The following is a 26,877-nucleotide window of genomic DNA, read 5'->3' on the forward strand; positions in this document are numbered from 1 at the left end:
AAAAAAAAAAAAAAAAAAAAAGGCAGAGCTTCACCATAGGTGCAGCTTTTAGAGATGACACCTGCAAACCCTCTGTATGGATGGGGAAGCAGAGTTCAGAGAGGATGGAGGCTCGTTCAGTCTCACAGTGGGTCCCAGGGCGCTTATGAAAGGGGCTGATTGCTCTATTCATAGCAAAGCCAGTCCAAGATCCCTAGGGTGCCTACACCCTCCCTACAACCTCCACACTGTCTGCTTGTCCTCTCCCCACAGCTTGAATCTGCCTTTTTGCTGTGTGATTGGGGCATGCTTCTGTCCTTCTCTGGGCCTCTGCTGCCCATTCGAAAAGCATTCCCCCTAGCTCAGAGTCTCTAAGCCACCCCCAGCCCCAGGCCCAGCAGGAGAGGGCCTGAAGGGAAGAGGATGGAGTGCCACATGGGAGCAGGGTTGGGGGCTGCATGCCATGAGGGCTCAGCCCACACCGCCAGCCCAGCCTTCCAGAACCAGGCAAGCCCCGCTGCAGTGACCTCCCATCTCCCGGCCAGGCGGCCAAATTCCTGCTTTAGAATAATAAACAGTGTGGCCAGCCAGGGAGACCGGGAGGGGAGGGGCAGGGAGGCTGAAGTGACCCCCTCCCCCAGCCTCGGCTGCTAATGATTTTCTTTGGCTGAGATCTCTAGCAGGAAGGGGGCAGCCAAAGGGGCACCCACGGAGGGGCAGATGGGCCTCTGTGGGGGCTGCTCGCTCCACCTTGGCTCTGCTCCCTCCTGACCAAGGAGGCCTGGCGTCCAGCTGGAGGGGCTGGGACAGAGGGATGGTGGGGAGCTGTGGCTGTGGAGGGGGTGTCAGAGGGCTGGGCTTTGAGTCGGGAGCAATTCAGAGAAGGGAGAGGAAGAAATGAGGAGACCTTCCGGCAGGCGGTTGAAAGGGACGGGGAGAAGAAGAGCTGATTTGCTCAGACTGCTTCTTGGGGTACTGGGCTGAGCTAGGACTGGGGGTCCACGGGAGGGAGAGCCTCGCCTCTGCCCCACCCCTGACATGTGAATGCAGCCCTGGTAGGTGTGCCGTTCACCATCATCCACTTCCAGAGCTGGGGACTTAGGCCACAGAAAAGCAGTGGCTCGAGAGGTGGCGTGCTGGGGCCCAAACCGGGTCCACAGCCCTCAATTGAAAACCAAAAGGGGTGAGATGGGGAGGCGACAGCAAGCTGGGCATGGCCTTTAGAGGTAGGCCAGGCTGGGCAGCCCCACGGCCAGAGGAGCCTCCTGGCTGTCTTGTCACATCACCACCTCCCAAACTCAAGCTCTGTGACCCCCATCCTCTGGCCTCCTTCCTGCCAGTGCTGCAGGTGGACTTTTGGCAAACCTAGCTCCTGGTGGTCTCTTGGGACCCAAGGCGTGTCTTCCAAGTTAGGGGAAAGCAAGGGCCGCCCCCATGCAGCCTGTCTCTGTCTCTGTCCTTGCCTCTGGCTCTCAGCACCTCCTGTCCTGTCTCTCTGCCCACCCCCTCTGTCTCTGTGTCTTTGTCTCTTTCTGCTTTTGCCATTCCAGGTCTCTCTCTGTGTGTCTCGCTCTCTGACAGGCTTTGTTGTGGAATCTTGGGCAAACTTCTCACCTTCTCAGAGCCTCAGTTTCCCCATCTGGACCCTGGGGGTGGGGGTGGGGAGTCTGGCTTCACTGGCCTCTAAGGACCCGTGAGTCCTGGCTGCTCGATGGGGCCTCTCCTGGACCCAGCCGCTTTGCCCTGGGCCTCCCTGTATGCTCTGGGCTGAGCAAAGGGGTCCAGGCCCACCCCCCACATTCCACAGCCCTGGCTCCCCAGCTTCCCTTCCCACAGCCCACAGCCGCCTCCATTTCCTGTTGTGCTTGTGGAGCTGCAGGAGTTCTCTGGGTTCTGGCCTCCCCACTCCTCCCCCCAGGCCTTTCATCACACTTTCCCAAATATTTGTCCTGGCAGATAAGGGCCTGGTATTGGAACTGTCACCCGGAGGACAGGCTGTCAGACCTGGCAGGCCACTGGACACCATCCAGCCCAACTTCCCCTCCCTCACTGTACAGATGGGGAAATTAAGGCCCGGAGAGAGGCTGGGGACGCAGCCAAGGCCACATGAGAGTCATAGGCAGAGCCAGAGCAGGGGCCAGACCCCCCACAAGGCTGAGTCCGGGATGGAGAGGAGAGGGCCTGTGGGCATGAGTGCCCTTTCAGGCTTTGTCCTTGCTTTTGACTTCAGCCCTTTGGACATGAAGGCTGGGTGGCCCCAGCTGGGGCTCATTCTGCAGGAGCAGGTGGTGAGATAGGCCCTGGCACGGCCTCCGCCCACCCTGGGCCCTGACTCCTGTTTAATTCTGCAGGACACCATGCAGCTTACGGGTGCGATGCCAGCTCTGGCCCTCAAAGGTAGGTAGATGGGAGATAAGGTAGGGGACCCGGGGGGCTGTGGAGTGGGACCCCGGAGCTGGCAGGGGTGATGTGTGCTGGCGGCAGGGCATGAAGCGCCAGGTGCACTGCTCTGCTCTCCGGCTTCAGTTTCCCGGATTTCCAGGGGGCTCTGTGGAGGCCTCCAGCTGCCAGCCCTTCAGCTCAGAAAGCGTCAGTGGGCCGCTGCTTGTCCAGAACCATCAGCTCAAATCCTTTGATTGGCGCTCCAGACCCCACCCCACCTTCTGGCACACACCCCTGGCCTCCGATCCTCCGTCTGGTGGGTCTGTGGCACCCCGCTTGGACCCCTCATTGGCCGGGAGCTTCCAAGGCCCTGCTGGGCTTCTCAGCACGCCCCACTGCTCACTCCTGCCCGTGAACATGTTCTCAGCTCTGCAGGGGCCGAGCGGCTGACCTAGCAACTAATGACCAGCCAGCAGCCTGCCTGGCAGACGACCGTGAGCTGGACTAGCTGCATGACCGCCCACCTCCCCTCCTGATCTTTATCACCAGGGGGCATGGAGGGCGTGGCCTACAAAATCCTTCTCCAGGGGATGTCATGGAGGGGAACCAATCACTTGACACATGCACCTCCAATCCCAGTCCCCCTCCAGCCCACAAAGGCCTCAGCAGCTTTTCTACCCCCACTCTGAGCTACCTGAGCCCCTCCCTCCCATCCTTCTCCCACCCAGAGCCACCTCTGGGCCTTGGGCAGAACCTGGGCAGCAGGGAGGGGGGTGCAGCTATAGGGAAGAGGCTCAGAAAGTGACCTGGGAAGCAATGCAGGAACTGGAGGCCAGGGAATTGCTTCCCGAGGATTTCCTGGCTCCTTCTGGTGCCTACTGCCTGCACACAGCACTGCTGAAGGACTCAGAGGCTGGGGTCTAAAGGACTCACATAGGCAGTCTGGAGGAGTCCCTGGCACGCTGGAGCTGGGGGAGCGGTCCTCAGAGCCAAGGCTGGAGAGCCCCCCGTCTACGTCAGATAAAGGAGCTGTGCTCTTTAAGGACTTGAGGGCTGTGTATATGTGGCCCCCGCTCAGGCTCAGCCCTGGGAGAGGTGCTGTGGTCCCTGTGCCCTGATGTCTGATACGTCCTCTCTCAAAGGCCAGCTGCTGTTGCTGTCCCTGCTGTTACTGCTGGAACCGCAGGTCTCTCAGGGCCTGGTCATCACACCCCCCGGGCCAGAGCTTGTCCTCAATGTCTCTAGCACCTTCGTTCTGACCTGCTCGGGTTCAGCTCCGGTGGTATGGGAACGGATGTCCCAGGAGCCCCCGCAGGAAATGGCCAAGACCCAGGACGGCAGCTTCCTCAGTGTGCTGACACTGAGCAACCTCACTGGGCTAGACACGGGAGAATACTTCTGCACCTACAATGACTCCCGTGGCCTGGAGCTCGATGAGCGGAAACGGCTCTACATCTTTGTGCCCGGTAAGCGTCCCCAGCCTGTGTGCCCACTCCTTACCCCTCTTGTCAACTGAAGACCTCAGGGGAAGTCCAGAGAGTGCTTTAGTTTGTTGTGAAATGCAGCCCTCCTAGAAAAGCAGGCAATCATGGAACCAGCCTGGCTCAGTCTAGGAGTGTGTTCATCCCCACTCCTTAGTCTGGATGATCTGCCTGCCCCTTGCCAGTCACCCCATTCCTGCCTCCCAAGAACTCTATATTCTCAGCTGCTTCCAATCTGCTCCCTCTTGGCCCCCAACATCCCATCTTCTCCGTTCTCCAAGCTCTAGATATCAGCTGCTCTTCAACTGGTGACTTCTCTCCTTTCTTACCCTGGCACTGTCCATATCCAACATCAGAGCTGGAAGGGACCAGCTCTGACATTTGGTTTATGCTCCTCTGGAGGCATCCCCATTCTGTCATGGGGAGACAGAGGGCCAGAGAGGGCAAATGATTTGCCACACAGCAATTCAGGGGATGGCCAGAAACTCAGTTCCCCTGACTCATTCATGGCTCCACTCCCGGCAGATCCCACCGTGGCCTTCCTCCCTAATGATGCCGAGGAACTATTCATCTTTCTCACGGAAATAACTGAGACCACAATTCCATGCCGAGTGACAGACCCGCAGCTGGTGGTGACACTGCATGAGAAGAAAGGGGACATTGCACTGCCTGTCCTCTACGATCACCAACGTGGCTTTTCTGGTATCTTCGAGGACAGAAGCTACATCTGCAAAACCACCATTGGGGACAGGGAGGTGGATTCCGATGCCTACTATGTCTACAGACTCCAGGGTGAGCTCCCTTTCTGGCCCAATGCTCAGCAGAGGCAAGTATAACCCTCCACAGAGGAATAGCTCTTTATAGTTTGCAAAGCGTGCGGCTCTGTTTCTCATAGGATTCTCACCACAGCCTTGGAAGGGAGATAGTGTTTTCCCCATGTTACAGGTGAGGTGACTCAGGCGCAGAGAGGGTGGAGTTTGCCCCCAGTTGCAGAATACGATAGTGGCAGAGCTGGCCTGTATAAAATGTTCGGTGAGGGCACAGGCTTCAGAGCCAGCTGGGTGGAAATCCCAGCTTTGCCATTTTCCATCCCAGTGACTACACAAACCATGTAATCTCTCTGAGCCTGCTTCCCCTCTTGTAACGTGAGGATAACAATGACTGTCTACCTCATAGGATCATTGTGAAGATTAAATAAAATAAAAGCCGGAGAGCACCTGGCACAGGGTATGTGCTCAATACATGTCTCCTGTATGTACATCTCCAGAGGGTACTTTGATTTCTAGACTATTACCCCTTCTAGAATATCAGCTTCATGAGAACAGAGATTCTGTCCATTTAGTTCACTACTGTAGCCCTAGTATCTAGAATAGCACTTGACATGTAGTAGGTATTCGGTAAATACTTGTTGAATGAATGAATCTTCTACGTCAGTCATTCCCTCTCTAGCCCCCCACCCTATCCCCAAGCTGAAGTGCTAGTGGCTGGTGGTGACTTCCCCAGCCCTAAGCCAATCTCCCTCCACCAGTGTCATCTATCAACGTCTCCGTGAACGCTGTGCAGACAGTGGTCCGCCAGGGCGAGAACATCACCCTCATGTGCATCGTGATCGGGAATGAGGTGGTCAACTTTGAGTGGACGTACCCCCGCCAAGAGGTAATGTGGGGCCAGGCAGGGGTCAGAGGAGGGGCCAGGCAGGGGTGGATGTCTGGCTTGCAGACTGATTCCTCACTGGCCCCTCCTGATTTGGGGGGCCTGCCCAACCTGTCCCTGCAGAGCGGGCGGCTGGTGGAGCCGGTGACCGACTTCCTCTTGGATATGCCTTACCATATCCGCTCCATCCTGCACATCCCCAGTGCCGAGTTGGACGACTCGGGGACCTACATCTGCAATGTGACAGAGAGTGTGAATGACCATCAGGATGAAAAGGCCATCAACATCACTGTGGTTGGTGCGTGCCTTGGGATCAGCCCAACCCCCAGTCTGAGTTGGACCCAGAGCCTGTCACAGCCCTGGGGGTATAGTCAGCCACACTCCAGTGTGGTCCTAGCTAGCCTCTGTGTCAACCAAAACCCCAATTCCAGGATAAACCCAAACCAAAATGCAGTGTCAGCCCCAAATCCAACCCTATCTCAACCTAGACTTTCTGACTAGCCAGAGCCCCAGCCCCAACGTGATTTCCAAGCCCAGCTGCCATCCCAGGTCCAGGAATCCCCATCCCCAAATTCAGCCTCATCACTAGCCCCAGTTTCAGCCATTACTGACCCAGAACAGAGAACTATTGGTACAACTCTGGTCACAACTCAGGAGCTGGCCCCAACATCAACATCAGCCCCAAATTCGGCCCCTTCTCCAGGCCCTGTCCCCATCCCGATTTCAACCTCAGCTCCAGAAACTCCATGACTGGCCGGCCAGCAAGGTCCCTAGGCCTGAAGCCCTGTCCCCCAGGTGGCCTCCTTTGGGATTCAGTTGGTGCCCTGCCCCTGACAGTTGCTCCTTGCAGAGAGTGGCTATGTGCGGCTCCTGGGAGAGCTGGGCGCTCTACAGTTTGCCGAGCTGCACCGAAGCCGGACGCTGCAGGTAGTGTTCGAGGCCTACCCGCCGCCCACCATCCTGTGGTTCAAAGACAACCGCACCCTGGGTGACTCCAGCGCTGGCGAGATCGCCCTGTCCACCCGCAACGTGTCGGAGACCCGGTGAGTAGCCTGCTCTCCCACCCCATTCTTGAAGTTATGTTTCTTTGCAGCCGCTAGGCAGCCCTCGGCATTCGGCCACAAACCTAGGCCCAGCTTTCTGAGAGTATATTAAGTGCCAGGCACTGGGGATGCTGCCGCGACCGGAGCTGACTCCCTCCTAGAGTTTCTGGTCTAGTGGAGGAAACAGACGCCAGTCAGATGATCGCCCAGATGTTTAGTTGTCCTTGTGATGGGTGGGGCGAGCAGTAGCAGCCAAGAAGTAAAGGGCCAGATGACTGGGGAAGAGGGTGCCAGGCAGGCCACTCATGGCCTGTGGTATAAAGATTTGCTGGCTGACAGAGACTGAGACAGATTAGGATGGGGCAGTGTCTTGCCTTTCTGAAGGGGAGAGAAACGAGACTTTCCCCTCAACGCTGCCCACCCACACCCGCAGTCCATCTTAACCCTCCCTCGTGGCTAGGGGAACTGCCTATGGGCAAGGATTCAGGGGACTGGGTTTGAGTCCTGGCTCTGCTACCAACACCTAGGTGATCTTGGCAAGCCCTTCCCCTCCCTGGGCCTTGTTCCTGTTTATGCCAGGAGAGTGAGGAGAACCGTAGAGTTCTTCCAGCTCACAGTTGCCTGTCCTGCTCCCCAGGTACGTGTCAGAGCTGACCTTGGTTCGCGTGAAGGTGGCAGAGGCTGGCCACTACACCATGCGGGCCTTCCATGAGGATGCTGAGGTCCAGCTCTCCTTCCAGCTGCAGATCAATGGTGATGAGCACGCCCCTCCATGTCCCCCCTCCTTCCCCTCCCTGCCTCCATTCCCTCTCCCTTTCTGCACTGTCCACCCACCCATAGGAGGAGTGGGAGAGGGAACCTGGAACTCAGGAGATAGATTCTAGGTCACTGACCCACTGCCTTGTGAACCTGGCCTCTGGGCCTCAGTTTCCCCAGCTGTATAAGGAGACCATCAGGCTAGATTGGTGTTTCCGAAACTTCAGGCACTTATGTACAAGGCCATGATTTTTCCTTCTCAGATCCCACTTCTACTGTACTATTAACTCCATGGGTATTTATTGAGCAACTACCATATGCCTGTCTGTTCATGGTTCCTGAACTTCCCACCCTGCCGTTGTGCAGCTTGCATCCAAGTAGGGAAAGACAAGCGCTAAACAGTAGGGAAGAAAACCCCAGCAAATTACATAGGTTAGAAGGTAACTAACACTGTGGGAGAGGAAAAACAGGGGCCGGGTAGGGAAGGTTGAGAGTGCTGGGCGTAGGGTGATGGTGAGAGTGGCACTTTTGATACAATGATCAGGGCTCAGGAAGCGACATTTGCATGAAGACTTGAAGAAGGTGAAGACATTAGCTCAATGGGTATTTGGGGAAAGGGTACCTCGGGCAGTGCGAAAGCCAGAGCAATGGCTGAAAGGCCTGTGTGGTCGGAGCGGGGCTGGTGGGGAGAGTGGCGGGAGATGAAGTCAGAACGGGGATGGGGAGTGGGGCCTGGGAGAAGGGCAGATCCCAGAGGTCTTTGTGGGCCTGGTACAGATTTTGGCTTTTACTATGTCCGAAATGAAGAGCCATGGCAGAGTTTTGAGCAGAGGAATGACATGATAATGACTTAATGTTTTGCCAGTTGACTTTCTAAAAATAAATTTATTTTGAAAGACAAAATGTAACCTCTCTATTGTAGATGGAAAATCAGCATCACATGTCATAAATATAAAGCAACCACCAAAATAAACCCAGAGAAGACTAAACACTGCTATTAAATACTGGCTTCATGGGCTTGTCGGCCAGGGACTCTGAGATGGAGGCCTAGCCTCTCTTTGTTAAAAGGGAAGATTAGCAAGTCTCAGAGAGGTGTTAAAGACAGACTAGCACCCTGCTGAGGCGCTCCCTTTGAAGTACCCAGAAGGAACCCATCGGCTTCCCACTGATTCCTGGTATTTAATGTTCACCTGCAGTCCACAGCCCTCCTCCCCCAGGAGAAACTCTGGGCCATGTCCTCCCTGAGGACCTGTCCTGTTGACTGTCCTGACCTTCCCGCCTCCTGACCCAGTGCCCTCTCCATGCAGTTCCTGTCCGCGTGCTGGAGCTAAGCGAGAGCCACCCTGACAGTGGGGAACAGACTGTCCGCTGTCGTGGCCGGGGCATGCCCCAGCCGGACATCATCTGGTCTGCCTGCAGAGACCTCAAAAGGTGAGCAGACCTGGGCCTCAGTCTTCCAGGGTCCCCCAGCTGGCTGGAAAACCTCGTGAAGTTTATCTAGTCCCACCTGTTCTTCTTGGCATATTGTTCCAGGCATAGAGTTGCATCCTAGGAGGCCAGGTCGCCGCCTCCTTGGTCCTACTCTGCATGACCTAAATGGCTCCTTGTCCTTACTTTTACCTCTGGGCAGTTTGGCCTAGCACAGTGCAGGGGCTGTGCCCCAGAGACCTCACCTGTCCTGTAGCTCAGTTCTGCACTCTTGGCCAGGCTGATTCTAAAGTAGTGGACAGAGGTAGGATTGAGCAGGTTCTGCCGCTACCCCATACACTGTGTGACCCTGAGGGTCAAAGAAGAATGGATTTTGCAATCAGCATTGTCAGTTCTGGGGTAGGAGCACCCCCTGCTGACCAGTAGAGGGACCACAGGAGGAGCCCGCCTGGAACCAGGCTGTGGCACATAGCAGGAACTGGACACATCCTGGCTCCTTCCGCCAGCTTCTCCTCAGTTTCCCTGCCTGCAAGGGGAAGGGGCTGGCAACCAACCCTACTGGTTCTCCTGGCAGGTGTCCACGGGAGCTGCCGCCCACGCTGCTGGGGAACAGTTCTGAAGAGGAGAGCCAGCTGGAGACGAACATGACATACTGGGAGGAGGAGCAGGAGTTTGAGGTGGTGAGCACTCTGCGTCTGCAGCACGTGGATCGGCCAATGTCGGTGCGCTGCACGCTGCGCAATGCTGTGGGCCAGGACACACAGGAGGTCATCGTGGTGCCACACTGTGAGTCCCCAGCCTCGGTGGCCCGTGATGATCCCAACCCCCACCTTAACTCTGCCTAATTGGTATTGTGTCCATGTACCCACAGCAGGCCAAAGGAGCATGGTAGCATGCCCGGGGCAAACAGAAGCATTGTGAAACGCTGTTGTGTACATGCATAGGAACACATACATTCCAGCGTACACATTATGGGTACACATGTGTACAAACACAAGCCTATAGACCGTGGATATGAATAGCACTGTCTCCTTAAGTGAAGAGTACATATACTATATGTATGTCGTGAGCCATGTACATGAGCATTCCTCTTCCTTGAACACAGGTGCAAACCCTCTGTGTGTAGATTTCTAAGTCGTGTACTGAAGAATGCTCAATCCCCAGATACTCCTGTGAAGCTAGAGTGTATGTGTACAAGCATGCATGTGCACCCTGCCCGTCCATGTGTGTAAACCCACCAAGTGTTTATGTGTAAGCCATGTACATGAGCATGCCTAATCCCCAGACATGTGTTTAAACCTACAGTGTATGTCTGTATACAGGTACCTGTGGGTACACGATTCCTATACATGTATACAAGCAATGTATGTACAGTTCCTTTGCACGCATGCAAACTGGCGTAGTGCATGTCTGTAAGCATATAATTGGAGCACCCCTTTCTAGAAAAGTGCGCGAGCATAATTCCTATCTACATCTGCCTGCTGTAACTTTTGTGCATATAAACAATGCCTACCAGTGTCTCGATGCTTTTGCGTGTCTACCTGCTTGTCCTTATGCATACATGCACCTGTGTACATGTGCTTCATTTATTCATTTTGCTTCTTCATTCAGTAAATACGAGGACCCAATTTCTCATTGAAGGACAAAGGTCAAAGGGCACAGCCCTGCCTGGCCCTCCTAGTGCCCACAGTCCAGAGAGAGAAGGTAGACAAGGAACTTGGCAATCCCCCCCTCCGCCCCCGGGATCACCACATTAAGGGCAAAGCCTGGAGGGAGAAGGGGTCCCATGCCCAGCTATGGGATTCAGGAAAGTATTCTAGAAAAGGGACCTTTAGGTCAAAACCTAAAAAATGACGAGAAGTTAGCCTGGTAAGGAATGGTGTCCCAGGCAGAGGGGATGGCCTGTGTAAAAGCCCAGAGGCAAAATGAGTTCCTAGAAATGAAAAGAATTCAATTCAACCTGGATGGAGGATCGAGTATGTGGAATTTGGGGGTTGGAAGGGCGGCAGATAAAGGGGAAGGAAGTGCTGTGGGATGGAGCTACAGGGGTGGGCAGATCCAGAGCAGGCAGGGCTCCAAAAGCCATGTGAGGTGCCTTGGTCCCTGTGTATGCAGGTCCTTGGGCGTGTCCATGCATGTGTCTGTCTAGAGCTGCCTCCTGTCCTCTGCCCTGTGGTGGATGGGTGGGCTTCTTTCATACCCTCATCCCACCCATGCTGTCACACGTGCACACACCTTCCCTGAGCAAGTGGGCATCTGGGCAGACAGTGTGGACAGCCTGAGTGGAAGATCCCAGCTCTGAGCCAAGGCAGACGAGACACTTTTGTGTGACTAAAGCCTGAATGAGAAGCTGAGCCCCAGCACACCGAGCCTGGGATGGTTGCAGGAGGGCTCCTTCATGCCTCCAGCAATGGCTCCTAGAAGACACAGGCTTCCCTCCCAGTTCTGAGATGTGTGATGAGTGGGAGGAAGGAGGAGAAGATGGATGTTGGTCTGGGACCCTGAGGAGGAAGGCATGGGGAGGATGGGTAAGGGTAAGGGAGAATGGATACGTGGTGAGAGACAAGGCTGGAGATGGAAGCAGAGATAGAGTCATGAAGCCTCTGCCTTATGTACCATTTTAGGAATTTGGCCTTTTTTCTTTACTGATAACATGGGGAAGCATCCAGAGATTTTAAACTTAAGAATGACATTCACTTAGTAATTCAACAAATAGGGATGTGGCACACACCTGTAATCCCAGCACTCTGGGTGGCTGAAGAGGGTAGATCGCCTGAGGTCAGGAGTTTGAGACCACCCTGCCCAACATGGCAAAACCCTGTCTCTACTAAAAATACAAAATTAGCTGAGCATAGTGGTGTAATCCCAGCTACTTGGGAGGCAGAGGCAGGAGAATTGCTTGAATCTGGGAGGCAGGAGAGTCGCTTGAACCTGGGAGGCAGGGTTGCAGTGAGCCGAGATCGTGCCACTGCATTCCAGCCCAAGCGACAGAGTGAGACTCTGTCTCAAAAAAAAAAAAAAAAAAGTGTCACTACATGGAGCTGAGCATGGTGGCTCATGCCTGAAATCTCAGCACTTTAGGAGGCCAAGATAGGAGGATCATTTGAGCCCAGGTGTTCAAGGCTGCAGTGAGCTATGGTTGCACCACTGCACTCCAGCCTGGCCACCACAGCAACACCCTGTATCAACAAACAAACAACAACAACAAAACAAATAGGATCAGGTACCTACCGTGTGCCAGGTGTGGTTTTAGGGACTGAGGTTATAGCAATGGATGGGAAAGAGGAGGTGGGACAGGACTCCCTGAGGAGAAAAGAAGCACAGATGGGGGACAGAAGAGGAGGGAATGAGTTCCTGGGGACCTCACGGGTGGCCAGTGGGCCAGGGCAGGGGAGATGCAGGTCTCGCAGGGGTGAATGGGGAGAGTGGGAAGCTGTATAGCAGAGGCTAAGGCCTTGAGGGTGGAGGAGACTCAAGGCTTGGGGGTGCTGGTGTGAGCCCTACTTTGTAACTACATCACCACCCCAACCCCAACTGGACTCTTTGGGTGAAGATGGGAGGAAGCAGCCTCCACGCTGAGGTCTGGATTCATCAGGCTGGGGGTCTCAGCCATTGTTCCCTCAGTGGCCACTCAGTTCACTGGCCACTGGGTCAGGCATGGAGCTTGGAGTCTGACTGAGCTGTGGCAGCCCCAGCAAGGGTGTGGACTCAGAGGAGAGGTGAGCCACAGCCCAGCCTTCAGGGGCTCCTGGGCTAATGGGAGGTCCAGGCAATGGACAGGAACCCAGATCAGGATTTGCACCCCATCTAGAGCTCTGGCAGCAAGGCCAGCCTGACTGTCAGGGCGGAAGGGATGTGGAGGCTGGCAGTGATCTGAGTAGGGATAGTTACTGAGGGGAGGGAGTATTTACATGATAGGCTGAATGTATGGCCTAGAGGGAGAGACTGAGGGTCTGACACTGCAGGCTGATGGGGAGGTGGGGCTTCTGTTCCGGACAGGATGTGTATGGAGGGATCTGTGATGCCAGAGGTGGGGTGAGGGGAGGGCAGCTGCCCAGTTTGCTCATGGCTTGGTCTCATCTCTGCTTGCAGCCCTGCCCTTCAAAGTGGTGGTGATCTCAGCCATCCTGGCCCTGGTGGTCCTCAGCATCATCTCCCTTATCATCCTCATCATGCTTTGGCAGAAGGTAAGCCCCTCCCCAGCCTAATGGGTGAGGACTGGCACATCATTATTGTGCGTGAATTCCACCCCTCTGACCTGCGTGATCTGGCCACAGGCAGGGCTCAGCATGGAACTCAGGTGGGGACTTACGTAGAGTGACGCTGGGTATCCGAGGGGCCTCCACCCCCAGCAGTCTGGGGCAACCTGAGCCTGGCCCAAGCTATCCAGGATTCCCTGCCCCTTCTGTGTCTCTAAGCCCCTGGGTCGTGCTGAGGTACCATTCCTCTCGTCCTACCCATGGAGCATGGGACCTCTGGGGTGGACTCCATGGGCTCCAGAGTTCTTCCAGCTCTCACCCATGGAGACCCTATGATTCTACTGAAGTGCATTCTAATCCTATTAGGCTGCGATTTCAATGTTCTGTTCTGAGGTTTCACCATTCTGTGATTCTAACATTTAAAGCTTCCTGAATCAGGATTGCAGCACCTCATGATTCTATCATTCTAAAATTCCAGTCCTGGGTGGTTCCAACACCCTAAGATGTCAACATTTTTTCTTTTTTTCTTTTGAGACGGAGTCTTGCTCTGTTGCTCAGGGTGAGTGCAGTGGCACAATCTTGGCTCACTGCAGCCTCTGCCTCCAAGGTTCCAGAGATTCTCCTGCCTCAGCCTCCTGGGTAGCTACGATTACAGGCGCATACCACCATGCCCAGCTAATTTTTATATTTTTAGTAGAGACGGAGTTTCACCATGATGGCCAGACTGGTCTTGAATTCCTGACCTCAGGTGATCTGCCCGTTTCAGCCCCCCAAAGTGCTGGCATTACAGGCATGAGCCACCACGCCTGGCCAGATGTCAGCATTCTAGGCTTACATCTTTCTGATTCGCCCAGCATGGGGAGGGTCATCTGTATCCAGCCGAGTGCCCTACCTGGTGTCACTTTCTGTGGCTGGGAGAGAAGCTGGAGAGGAGGTTCTCATGAACCAGGCCCTCAGCTGCCAGTTGCTCCTCAGTCTGCCAAGTCCTGAAACCTCCCCTGGGAGCCCTTGGTCCCTGTTCCCTCTGAGCCCATGAAGACGTTGGCTCAGTTGAGCACTTGCTGTGTGACTTCAAATATGCCCCTGCCTCTCTCTGGGCCTCAGGGTCTCCTGCCCCATGTGTCCTAGAAGGATGGACCTAATTGAGGGCCTCAAGGCCCGAGACCCCTTCTGATAACCAATTCCTGGGGTTGGTCCTCCAGAAACCACGTTACGAGATCCGATGGAAGGTGATTGAATCTGTGAGCTCTGACGGCCATGAGTACATCTACGTGGATCCCATGCAGCTGCCTTATGACTCCACGTGGGAGCTGCCTCGGGACCAGCTTGTGCTGGGTCAGTCTTGGGAGGCCTCAGGTGGCAGGATGGGGAATCAAGTTGGGCGGGAAGACTCTCTGAGGTCTGGTCCCAGCCTTGCCATGACTAGCTATGAGACCTAGGGCTGGTGTCTTGCCTTCTCTGGCCCTCCGTCTTCTACTATGTACAATGAGGACAAACCATCCCCCAGGAACTGTCCAGCGTTGAGGTTCTATGATCCTGTGACCCTGAGAGATGGGACCCCTTTGTGGCAAAAGTGGAAGGATTGAGGACAGGCTGAGTAGCAGGCCTGATCTGACTGGGGAAGCTGAGGCAGTACAGAGGAGCGTGCCCCCTTGGGGAAGGAAGAAACTTTCCAAAGATTAAAGATGGGGCAGAAAGCAGGCAGAACTTAGATGAGACACCAGGAGAGATGGGGCGCAGGGGCACTGTGGTTGCAAGAGCGTCTGTTTAGGGAATACCCTAAGTCCAAGGGGGTTTAAGGAATGTCTCAGTTGACCTAAGACAGTGGCTCTTTCCCCTCATTGGGCAGGAAGGGTGGAGGGGGACGGGGGTGCAGCTTCCTGGTGGGCCAGGAGCTGAGGGATCGTCTCTGCACTAGGACGCACCCTCGGCTCTGGGGCCTTTGGGCAGGTGGTGGAGGCCACGGCTCACGGCCTGAGCCATTCTCAGGCCACGATGAAAGTGGCCGTCAAGATGCTAAAATGTGAGTAGTCTTGGAGCCCTCCACATCAGGCCCCCACTTCTCCCTGCCCCTCCCCACACACTTAGCCTCTCCCAGGGTGGCCTGATGCTGATTTGTGGGCACAAGAGGGGCAGTCACATTGCAGCAGGCACTGCTCCCAAGTCTGGTTTGGGAAGAGGGTTCCTCAACCTGGCCTTCTTGGCCCACCTCCCCCTACCCTGGCCTCTTCCCCTTCTCAGAGCGTGAGTGCTCACCTCCCACACCCGGGCTGCCTGGGTCTTGCAGCACAGGGTGGGGCAGAAGAGTCAGAAGAGGCTCCCGTGGTGGGGCCTCCATGACTGGGCCTGGCCTGGGGCCCCCACTTTCCTCAGCCACAGCCCGCAGCAGTGAGAAGCAAGCCCTTATGTCGGAGCTGAAGATCATGAGCCACCTCGGGCCTCACCTGAACGTGGTCAACCTGCTGGGGGCCTGCACCAAAGGAGGTACAGAACCCACTGCCCCAGAGGACTCAGGGAAAGTGCCCACCACCAAGGCCAGGCCCCGCCTGCCCCCTCCTCAGGCCACACACAGCAGCACACTCCCGCTGGAGGGTCCATGTCCGTCTGCTCCAGCACCCTCACCGCACGGTCCCAGAGGGCAGTGGGGTTTAGAAAATCACAAAATCTTCGGGTGCAGTGGCTCACACCTGTAATCCCAGCACTTTGGGAGGCCGAGGCGGTCAGATCAGCTGAGGTCGAGAGTTCGAGACCAGCCTGATCAACATGGAGAAACCCCATCTCTACTAAAAATACAAAATTAGCCAGGTGTGGTGGCTCATGCCTGTAATCCCAGCTACTTGGGAGGCTGAGGCAGGAGAATCACTTGAACCTGGGAGGTGGAAGTTGCAATGAGCCGAGATCATGCCATTGCACTCCAGCCTGGGCAACAAGAACGAAACTCCATCTGAAAAAAAAAAAAAAGAAAGAAAGAAACTCACAAAATCACAACACATTCACCACTGAAGGATTAGTCAGGTCACCAGTCCCAGTGGCTTCCAGACCATGGTGTTGGCTGACACTTTTTTATTTTCACAGTACATTTTGTAAACCAGTAAATGACAGCTCACATGACATTAAGATGAGTTATACTCCCACCATTGGAGACCACCAGCTTGCTAATTGGGAGCTAATTGATGATAGAAGATTGTCTCTGTGGCCAACTGTATTTATTTGAAGCTCTGATTGCCAGATAGGCTGAAAAAAAAATGTTATCACCATTTGCAGCTGCTTATTGTGAGATTTGGGATTTTCCTCAGCATTATGCAACCAAAACAAAATACAGAAGTCTGCTGGGTACACAGACTGACTGACGTATGCAGTGAACACTCATTTCAAAATTTTTGTTTGTGTAGATACCTTCAGGCTCTCACTGATTGACTTTAAGTAGATGCGTTGTAGTTGAATTTAACTACTAAAGTGATCATTATCAACAGTGGCCTTTATCTGCTTTCTATACTGGGCTCCAAAGTAAGCTTTAGTTTGAAAACACATCAATAAGAGCTAACACTGCTGGCCAACAAAGACATTATCTCATTAACCCTCATGACAGCTCTTTATGGTGGGTGTAATTAGCGCCACTTAACAGGTGGGGAAGGTAAGGCTCAGGGAGACTACGTACCTTGTTCACGGCCACAGAAGCAGGAAAAGAACCCGGAGTTGCAAGGCACCAAAGCCTCCTCGCTGTCATGCCAAAGTGCCTCCCCAACATTCGGCCCCTAATTAGCCTCGTGGTCTTAAGGGGACACCTGAGGGCTCCGTAGGGACTGTCTCTGAGCCTGTCCCTCCGCAGGACCCATCTATATCATCACTGAGTACTGCCGCTACGGAGACCTGGTGGACTACCTGCACCGCAACAAGCACACCTTTCTGCAGCACCACTCCGACAAGCGCCGCCCGCCCAGCGCGGAGCTCTACAGCAATGCACTGCCTGTTGGGCTCCCACTGCCCAGGTACCGGGAGGGAGGCCAGGGACTGAATCTTTGGGGAACCTGAGGAGCACTGCTCCTTCTCCTCCCCTTGTCCAGGAGGAGAAGCTGAGGCTGTGACGGGGCAGTGGACAGAATCACTCGGAATAACAGTCCTGCCAGGCCCTGTGCTAAGCCCTCTACAGATGTGACATGCCATGCCTGTGTCGTGGGTGTTTGCCCTTCTGTCCAGGGCACAGAGTGTTGGAGGAGGGGGCAGAGGCTGTGGTGAGGCGAGAGCCAGGCCTCCCAATGTACACAGTGGTGCTCCAGGCTGTGTTCCTCTCTGCAGCCTCTACACATCAGCCTCCACACTGCCCCTCAGGGAGCTTAACTCCTGTCCTCATCTTTTCCAAAAAGAACATTTCTTAGTTCTTTTGCTGACTACAAAACCAAAGACAGGAGTAGCTTAGAAAAGCATACAGAAGACATGAAAACTCACTCCTGCCCTCTCCCACATTTTGATCAATTTCCTTTTCATCTCTTTCCTGCTCACAGACAGATGTGTGTAGAGCCCCACAGCTCTTTGGGGAGCTGATGCTACAGGCATAGGTATTGGGGTGACTCCTGGCTGCCCATGCTGGGTTGCAGCCAGGCACTACCATGGCTGGGTGGTGCTGGGGAGGCCGCAGAAAGGCGCCTCTGTACACACCCAACTTGTGACCTTTGTCCTGGGGTGCTGTAATCGCCTCTGGGTGTGAGCTGTCTGGGTTCTAACTGTCATTTTGACAGCCTCAGTGCCCAGCTTGGCCCAGTAGGTGGGTTGAAAAGGCTGGATCCGTGGGCATTCCTATTGAGATAGATTGAAGGAGGATGAGTGAATGTGTGAGTGAGAGAAGAAATCCATGAGTGGCCAGCGGCAGGAGGGGAAGGAAAGGCAAAGCCTGCAGGTTCTCCCGTGATGCTCCTCTACCCCCAGCCATGTGTCCCTGACCGGGGAGAGCGACGGTGGCTACATGGACATGAGCAAGGATGAGTCTGTGGACTACGTGCCCATGCTGGACATGAAAGGAGACGTAAAATATGCAGACATCGAGTCCTCCAACTACATGGCCCCTTATGATAACTACGTTCCCTCTGGTGGGTGGACACAGTGACATAGTATCCCACACCCACACAGGCTCATGGCCTTCACATGCCCAGCCTTGCCAAAAACCCTGGGAAGAAGGGAGCCTTGTATCCATTTCAAAGATGTGGAAATTGAGGCTAGCAACCTGGCCCAAACTGCTCTGTAGTGGACCCCTAAACGGAAGCCCTGTTTATGGGTCCAAAACAGGCATAGAACCTACAGGGAGTGAGAGAGTTGGGGTGTGGGAGGACGTGGGCTCTTGGGATGCTAGGGAAAGTGGCCGGCCCAGTTCCAGCCCCAGGCTGGTCTGGTGTCCCTGAGAGGCAGGCAGGCCAGGCGGGGTAAAAGTAGCCTAAGGGCTAATGCCAAAAGCGTTTCTGTCCAGTGAGGGCATGGATAAAGTAGGAGAGCTTTGATTTTGATATTAAGAAATCATTCTCAACTGGCTGAGTGCGGTGGCTCATGCCAGCATGTTGGGAGTCTGAGGCAGGTGGATCATGAGGTCAGGAGTTCAAGACCAGCTTGGCCAACATGGTGAAACCCCATCTCTACTAAAAATACAAAAATTAGCTGGGCGTGGTGGCAAGTGCCTGTAATCCCAGCTACTTGGGAGGCTGAGGCAGAGAACTGCTTAAACCTAGGAGGCGGAGATTGCAGTGAGCCAAGATCGCATCATTGCACTCCAGCCTAGGTGAGTGATGCATTGTAGTTGAATTTAACTACTAGTCTCAAAAAAAAAATAAAAATCATTCTCCTTTTGGGAGACCTAGATGATTAGTGGCCACTTGTCTTAGACATTCAGTCTCCCAGGAGCCAAAGGGCAGGGGTCCTGTGGGCCAGAAGGAGATATGAGATAGCAGGTGACCCTTTGCTTTTCCTGTAGCCCCTGAGAGGACCTGTCAGGCGACTTTGATCAACGAGTCTCCAGTGCTTAGCTACACAGACCTCGTGGGCTTCAGCTACCAGGTGGCCAATGGCATGGAGTTCCTGGCCTCCAAGAATGTACGTGTGGCTGTGGTGGGGCAGAGTGGGGGCCATGGGGATGTGGGCCACCCAGCCAGCCAGTGTCCTCCAAGAGTGCCCGCACACCAGGGTGGCCCTTTGTACCCGGACAGTGATGCATTTTCCCAAAGCCCTTGAATGTAGAGGGGTCTTTCCCTGCAATTGTCCCCAAGGCCTCAGCTCCCCTCTCCCCAAACCCAGTGCGTCCACCGAGACCTGGCGGCCAGGAATGTGCTCATCTGCGAGGGCAAGCTGGTCAAGATCTGTGACTTTGGCCTGGCTCGAGACATCATGCGGGACTCAAACTACATCTCCAAAGGCAGTGTGAGTACCTTCCCTGCCCCTGCAGGGCTGTCACCGTGTGCCTGTGACTGCAGGAACAGATTCCCTCCCAACCAGTGTGGCTGCAGCTCATAGGAGAGCTGTGTGGGGCTCCTCGTGGCCTGCCCTGACAGCGGTGATGGGCTGTGCCTGCCCAGCTGTGTGTGCAGGGACAGGAAGGGGAGCCACCCAGGAGTGCATGGAGCAAGTACAGTGGGGAAGTCTGGTTGTAATGGGTCCAGGGTGTGGGAGGGGGGAACAGGCTGAATGTGTTGTCCCAGCAGTAGTGGGCATAGGAAGAAGCACAGGTGACAAGGCAGGACAGATGAACAGGTCACACTCAGTAGCTGGGATTGGTTTGGTTAAAATGTGACCATCCTGCCTGTCTCTTATCTCCCCACTTTTCAGCAAACCCCAGATGGTGGCATGCTAGGCACAGAGATCAAAGGCAGCCAAGATGAGAGCCAGGGGTGCCTTGACAAGTCTCTGGGCCCCCACTTCACTGCTCAGACCCTGGGGCTTTTCCCCAGGGACAGGGGCTGCCTTGTCCGCAGCTAGTGAGAAAAGAAACAGCCTCTGGTCCTCTGGACAGCAATGGGTGGACACGGGAACTGTGCTGGGCAGAGACCAGGACCCTCACAGGGGATGGGAGGGAGGCGTGGTTGTGGGTGGGACCCACCAGGTGCCCTCCTCCTGTCCCAGGTGCAGAGTGGGGCTGGGGTCCTTCCTTGCACTCAGCACCCTTCCTGACCCTCCCTGCAGACCTTTTTACCTTTGAAGTGGATGGCCCCGGAGAGCATCTTCAACAGCCTCTACACCACCCTGAGTGACGTGTGGTCCTTCGGGATTCTGCTGTGGGAGATCTTCACTTTGGGTGCGCTTGCTTCCTCCCCCAGCCCTCAGCATCCTGACATGTTGTCTACCTTGACCGTTCATGCCTCTGGCCTGGCAGGGCTATGGATGAGCCTGAGACAGGGATTCTGGTTAAGGTCCCAGCTCTGCTGCCTTCTCCCTGCTGTGTGACGTTCTTTGCCCTCTCTGGGTCTCTTTATCTCCCTGTCTGAGTATTGATGGGTTTGAACAGTGACATCAGAAAGCCTGCTTGGCTCTCACATTCTGGCTGTCCATCCTGGGGAGGGTTGTGGTCTCTGCGGTCCAGAACCCATGAAGGAGCCCACACTTCCCAATGCCACGGCCAGCATGGCTCTCCTTGTCCTATAGAAGAGGGTGCCCTGCCAGCTTTCCACCCCTGAACCTGTGTATCTCGTCTCTGTTCCCCAATAGGTGGCACCCCTTACCCGGAGCTGCCCATGAATGAGCAGTTCTACAATGCCATCAAGCGGGGGTACCGCATGGCCCAGCCTGCCCACGCCTCCGATGAGATGTGAGTGGAGCCCCATGCATGTGGGAGGATTTTATGCCGCAAACAATAGATATCTAACTCTACTGGCTTAAACCAAAGATGAGAGATTTGTTAGCTCAGCGATCTAGAAAGCCTTGGTGTAACTGGATCCAGCCATTCAAAGGGTGGCATCAGGAAACTCTTGTTCTAGCTCTGAGCTCTGCCTTGCTCTCTGTGGCCTCATTTTCAGTCCAGCATTGCCCAAATGGCTACCAGAAGTGTCAGCCTCATGTCCAACTGCTTGCTCCATAGTGCCAGCAAAAGTCCCAGAGCTGATCTTCAAGGGCTCAGGTGGGGTCACACGCCATCAAGAACCGACCACTGAAGTGGCAGGGCTGAAAACTATAGGCCAAGCTTGCCTCCTGTGCTCACCCAGGCCTAGTCAGCCCATGGAACCATGTTGGGTGGGGGTGCTGAGAGATCTCCCAAGGGAACATCCAGAGGCAGGACGTCTGGATGTACCCATCCGCCACTTCCCTCCAGCTCCTTTCCGTGGCTCACCTTGTTCTGAAAGGCAGTAGCCTCCAGCTTCCCCAGTCCTGCCTTGTCCCCTGCACCCTGGTCCAGAGACCCTGACCATTCTCCTTGTCCCCAGCTACGAGATCATGCAGAAGTGCTGGGAAGAGAAATTTGAGATTCGGCCCTCCTTCTCCCAGCTGGTGCTGCTTCTCGAGAGACTGCTGGGCGAAGGTTACAAAAAGGTGTGTTGAGGCAGGGTGGGGCTGCAGCATAGAGACCTCTGTGTTGTTGCAGTGGTGGTGGGCAAAGAAAGAAGTCAGACACTGAGTACAAGGCTCTGTGTGATGGGCTGGCATTTAGGGGACCAACCTTTGTCCTCTCTGGGCCTCAGTTTCCCTGCTGCTTGTAGGAGGGGATGGGCTGGCGCTGTGAGTTTATTTTAGCATCACAGAGCTTTATGAATGGAATCCTACATGGAAGCTGATTGATTTGATGCAGGGAGGGGCCTGTAGCACTATCTGTCTTGCTGCCTCCCTCCGGCCTTTGCCTCCATGCCGAACCATGGGGCTCCTTCAGAAAGTGTGAATAGCCCCAGATTACATGACCATGAATGGCCTGACCAGTTGAATCCTGTCACAGGATTGTCTGTCCAAGGCCCATGGAGCCAAGAGGACCCTGAAACCCTGCCCTGTCCAGCAACAGGGGTCGGAGTGAGGAGGAAATACACATCGCCTTTAACACAGAGGCAGCTCCTTCCTTGGGTCCATTTCCCACCTCCACATTCCCCCCTAGGGATGGTCCCAGGGACCTGGGAGATGGAGTAGGGTCATTGTCACTTCACAGCAAGGGAAACTGAGGCCCTACAGAAGGAGGCTGAGGTAGCATGAGAGCCTGTACCTGAATCTGGGGAAGAGTTAGAGTCCTGGGTGCTGGTCTGATAACCGCCCCTTCCTGGGTGGTCCTGAGCTCACCATGCCTTGTGAGATTCTATGGGAGGTGGGAGGGCAGCTCAGCCATGTGGTCTGGGAAAATCCCTTTCCCCTCTGAGCATTTATACAAAGGGGGATGGGCCAGGTTAGAAGATCCCTGAAGGCATTTCTGGCCTGACCATCCCTGTTTCTTTGGTTCTCCCTGCCCCGGGAGCAGAAGTACCAGCAGGTGGATGAGGAGTTTCTGAGGAGTGACCACCCAGCCATTCTTCGGTCCCAGGCCCGCCTGCCTGGGTTCCATGGCCTCCGGTCTCCCCTGGACACCAGCTCCGTCCTCTACACTGCTGTGCAGCCCAATGAGGGTGACAACGACTATATCATCCCCCTGCCTGACCCGAAACCCGAGATTGCTGACGAGGGCCCACTGGAGGGTTCCCCCAGCCTAGCCAGGTAGCTACTGTGGTCTAGGGCCAAGGCAATTATGTGCATTGTGTGTGTGTGTGTGTGTGTGTGTGTGTGTGTGTGTGTGTGTGGTGTGTCAGGCTTGCCTCAGAGGTAAGTTACCTAGGGTAAGCACTGATTCCTGCCAATGAATAGAAGAGAGAACGGAACTCATTTGAACTTTGATGCACTGAGGTGGAAAGGGCAGGCTAGTAAAATAAAGTATGGGCTGGGACTTATTTGCAAGGTAATTTTTCCTTTGCGGGGGGCCCCCAGAGGTTATCTATACTCTCTCATCTCCAGGCCCTGTACTAGCCCCAAGAAGAAAAAGCAAACCTACTTAGCATCCCCAGGACCCCAGTTGTTACTGTGGGTCCTGGCCAGCCAGAGGCCTATGTTCTGTTCTTCAGCACCATGCCCTGGGGCCAGAGGCAGCCTGCATGGTTATAGGAGTCAGAGGTGCCTACAGGAATTCAGGACAGAATTCAGACTGGGAAGGAGATTTGTTGTTTTCTTTTGCTTTGGGAAGTGGTGAAGTGACAGCTCAGAGGGGCTTTATAGGAGGACTCTGCTGTTGCCTGGACTCAATGTCCACACAGGATCTCCCCTTAACTGGGGAGAAGGGCTCCCCACGAGGCCACACCCATCTCCAAAGCAAGATCCAGCCTAAGGTGAAGTGGCTGGAGCATCAGGCTGGGGTTCTGTCCCAGCTCTGCCAATGGCCGCTATGAGACCTGGGAAGGCTTCTCCTCTGCGAGCCTCAGTTTCTCCATATGTGCAAGGAGTGCACGCAGGCCTTAGAAGGCCCCAGAAGGCCCTCGTTGCTCCACCATTTGGAGAGGCGAACCGCCGGTAAATGGTGCAGAGGAGGGAAGTGCATTGCTCACACAGCTTGAGGTATGAATGCTCGCCCTGTTTTGTGCCCTCAGACAAGCTGCTTCACTGTCTAAACATTGGTGTCCTCTTCTGTAAAATACAAACAGTAAAAGTACTTCTATTAGGGGGTCATTGCGAGGATTAAATGAGATAGCATACACCTTTAGTCATGCAGAGGAGGGAGATGCTGGCGGGTGAGAAATGAAGTTTGGAGCCAGCTGACTCTGCTCCGAAGTTCCAGCTCCTGCCCTTCCCTGCTGTGTGAAGTGGGACAATGACGTAACATCTCTGAGCCGAACTTTCCGTGCGGTGCAGGCCTTGCATAGTTTTCACAAGGGTTAAATGAGCCGGAGTGTGCAAAGCCCACGGCGCAGGGGCGGATGTTCCGCAGGCTCTTCGTGGCTGCTGTATCATCCTCGTGGGCTCCTTCCTAGCCCTCACACACTGCCTCTTTCCTCTAGCTCCACCCTGAATGAAGTCAACACCTCCTCCACCATCTCCTGTGACAGCCCCCTGGAGCCCCAGGAGGAACCAGAGCCACAGCCCCAGCTTGAGCTCCAGGTGGAGCCGGACCCGGAGCCCAAGCTGGAGCAGCCGCCAGATTCAGGGTGCCCCACACCTCGGCCAGAAGCTGAGGACAGCTTCCTGTAGGGGGCTGGCCCCCACCCTGCCCTGCCCGAAGCTCCCCCTCTGCCAGCACCCAGCACCTCCTGGCCTGGCCTGGCTGGGCCTCCTGTCAGCCCTTATTAGCTGTCCCCTTCTGGAAGCTTTCTGCTCCTGACGTGTTGTGCCCCAAACCCTGGGGCTGGCTTAGGAGGCAAGAAAACTGCAGGGGCCACAACCAGCCCTCTGCCTCCGGGGAGGCCAAGTGACTCTGAGCCAGGGTTTCCCCCAGGGGACTCAGTTTCCCCATATGTAAGATGGGAAAGTTGGGCTAGGTGACCCAGAATCTAGGATTCTCTCCCTGGCTGATAGGTGGGGAGGTGGAATCCCACCCTGGGGATTCCCTCCTTGGGGTTATTGAGGTGGTAAATTAACTTCTTTCTGCTCAGCCAGCTACCCCTCAAGGAATCATAGCTCTCTCCTTGCACTTTTATCCACCCAGGAGCTAGGGAAGGGACCCTAGCATTGCTGGCTGCTGGCTGAGCTGGGGCCTAGACTTGGGCAGTGCCGCCTCATTCAGAAGAAAGCCAGTCTCCTCCCTGTGATGCCAGTCTCTGCTTTCCCTGGCCCGAGCTGGTCTGGGCCATTAGGCAGCCTAATTAATGCTGGAGGCTGAGCCAAGTACGGGACACCCCCAGCCTGCCGCCCTTGCCCAGGGCACTTGGAGCACACCTGGCCATAACAAGTGCCCTTGTCCCTGTCCTTCAGGGCCATCAGTCCTGGGGCTTTTTCTTTATCACCCTCAGTCTTAATCCATCCACCAGAGTCTGCAGGGACAGATGGGCCCCGCCTCTGTGATGAGGATGTTGATGTGCCGGTGTGAAGTGACCGATATGTGTCCCTGGCTCTGCATTGGACCTGCTATGAGGCCTCGGAGGAATCCATCACCCTCTCTGGGCCTCGGTTTTCCCCTTTGAAAAATGAACAAGTCGGACCTATTAACTCCAAGGGCCTTGCCAGCACTAACATTCTAGACTATTCTAGGTGGTTACACATTTGTCCAGATGAAGCAAGGCCATATACCTTAAACTTCCATCCTGGGGGTCAGCTGGGCTCCTGGGAGATTCCAGACCACACATCACACTCTGAGGACTCAGGACCCCAGCAAGTCTCAAGAACGCAGCTGCCCAGACCTTGACTTAGAGTGACAGCCAGTGTCCTGGAAAGCCCCTGGCAGCTGCCCCAGGGACATGGGAAGACCATGGGACCTCTTTCACTACCCACAATGACTTCCAGGGTATCCTGGGCAAAAGGGACAAAGAGGGCAAATGAGATCACCTCCTGCAGCCCACCACTCCAGCACCTGCGCCGAGGTCTGTGTCGAAGACAGAAGGGACAACGAGGATAGTTATGTCTTGTAAAGGACAAGAAGCTTCAGATGGGTACCCCAAGAAGGATGTGAGAGGTGGACACTTTGGGGGTTTCCTTCTCACCCACCAGCTGCCCCATCCCTGAGGCAGCACTCCGAGGGGGTACAGTTTTGTCACTGCCCAGACCTATCAGTGACATCTCACTGTCCTCAGCCCAGTGGGCATTGGAGATGCCAGGGCAGTAAGGGCTGTAGCCAAGACTCCCTGGCACAGGGAGGGTTGGGAAAGGAGCGCAGGAAGCTCAGCCCTTCTGGGCACCAGCCCTGCATTGCAGGTTGGCACCTTACTTCCCTGAGATCCCCAAAGTTGGTCCAGGGAGGGAGTGGGCTCTCAATACGGTACCAAAGATATAATCACCTAGGTTTACAAGTATTTTTAGGACTCACGTTAACTCACATTTATACAGCAGAAGTGCTATTTTGTATGCTGTTAAGTTTTCCTACCTGTGTATGGTTTTTTAAGGGAAAGATTTTAATATTAAACCTGGTGCTTCTCACTCACAGACTTTGTGGTATCTCTCAGGTTTGGGTTCCTGTCCCTGGGGGACAGGGAGTGTGGCGTGGGGCACGTGCAGCTCACCCAGACTTCGGTCCCCAGACAGATCCCTTCAGCTCTGAGTCTCATTTCGTTCATCTGTAAAGTGGGGATATTCACTCTCCTACCCCTCGCTAGGAGCTGGGCCACCTAGACCTTGGGCTTGGTTTCCCAAGGTGAAAAGCAGGCAGGCTTTTCTGGCTCCACAGAGCCTGGCCTGAGTTGGGCAGGACGGTGTGGGGCTGCAGGGCTGTTCGGAGGCTTTGGTGCTGAGCCTCACTGCCCCCACCCTGTGCTCTGGCTATCAGCTGGGACACCCTCCCCTCCACTGCACCCACAGGCCCGGATTGAGGCCAGTGCAGCCTGTGACAGGCAGCTGCTAGAGCTCAGATTCCAAGTGCAGGTGAGTCATCACTCAGATCCCAGGCTCCAGGTAGGAGCACAGCAGATAGAGTGTCCAAGAGCATGAGAGCAAGAAGTGAGGAGAAGGTGGAGAAGAGAGAAGGGGAAGAGAGGAAGCAGAGGGAACTGCAGCCAGGGTAAGGCCAGGGGAGCAAACAGGGTGGCGGCCACACTGCGGCTCTGAGGGCAGAGGGGTGTACACCGGGCAGGCCCCAGACCCCTCACAGCTGCAGCAGCTCAGCTGACCCTTGTGGGGCCAGCATGAGCCATAGTCTCTCCTGCCAAGTCCAGACCTGTGGGACCCTGGCAGCCAAACAGGGCCAGGGGCAATAGGGCTTCTAGGGGCGTGGGGCACAGTGCAAGGAGTCTCAGACCTGGGCAGGTGTTCGCGGCCCTCCCACCTGGGCCCAGAGTCCTGTACTTGGCTCACTTGAGGGGGACTGGGATCTTACTTGAGATCCATCACTGTGTCCTTAGGCCCTCC

At 55.1% G+C, this 26,877-nt stretch overlaps 1 protein-coding gene across 1 annotated transcript in view; it reads left to right on the forward strand.

The window, feature by feature from the left end:
* PDGFRB (platelet derived growth factor receptor beta) overlaps positions 1–25,959 on the forward strand; it is a 42,871-nt gene extending 16,912 nt beyond the window's left edge. The window contains exons 2-23 of the mRNA XM_017531311.1: positions 2,331–2,376; positions 3,504–3,827; positions 4,368–4,634; positions 5,371–5,498; positions 5,619–5,793; positions 6,346–6,538; positions 7,176–7,291; positions 8,602–8,725; positions 9,297–9,508; positions 12,815–12,909; positions 14,124–14,256; positions 14,840–14,944; positions 15,295–15,405; positions 16,751–16,910; positions 17,845–18,005; positions 18,878–18,996; positions 19,198–19,320; positions 20,080–20,191; positions 20,602–20,701; positions 21,315–21,420; positions 22,325–22,557; positions 23,886–25,959. Of these exons, the coding sequence (XP_017386800.1) occupies positions 2,337–2,376; positions 3,504–3,827; positions 4,368–4,634; positions 5,371–5,498; positions 5,619–5,793; positions 6,346–6,538; positions 7,176–7,291; positions 8,602–8,725; positions 9,297–9,508; positions 12,815–12,909; positions 14,124–14,256; positions 14,840–14,944; positions 15,295–15,405; positions 16,751–16,910; positions 17,845–18,005; positions 18,878–18,996; positions 19,198–19,320; positions 20,080–20,191; positions 20,602–20,701; positions 21,315–21,420; positions 22,325–22,557; positions 23,886–24,075 (3,327 nt within the window). The 5' untranslated portion in view covers positions 2,331–2,336 and the 3' untranslated portion in view covers positions 24,076–25,959. The remainder of the gene's footprint in view (positions 1–2,330; positions 2,377–3,503; positions 3,828–4,367; positions 4,635–5,370; positions 5,499–5,618; positions 5,794–6,345; positions 6,539–7,175; positions 7,292–8,601; positions 8,726–9,296; positions 9,509–12,814; positions 12,910–14,123; positions 14,257–14,839; positions 14,945–15,294; positions 15,406–16,750; positions 16,911–17,844; positions 18,006–18,877; positions 18,997–19,197; positions 19,321–20,079; positions 20,192–20,601; positions 20,702–21,314; positions 21,421–22,324; positions 22,558–23,885) is intronic.
* The last annotated feature ends 918 nt before the right edge of the window (positions 25,960–26,877 follow it).

The sequence above is a fragment of the Cebus imitator genome, unplaced genomic scaffold (genome assembly GCF_001604975.1).
Source record: "Cebus imitator isolate Cc_AM_T3 unplaced genomic scaffold, Cebus_imitator-1.0 Scaffold71, whole genome shotgun sequence".
NCBI classification, from domain to species: domain Eukaryota; kingdom Metazoa; phylum Chordata; class Mammalia; order Primates; family Cebidae; genus Cebus; species Cebus imitator.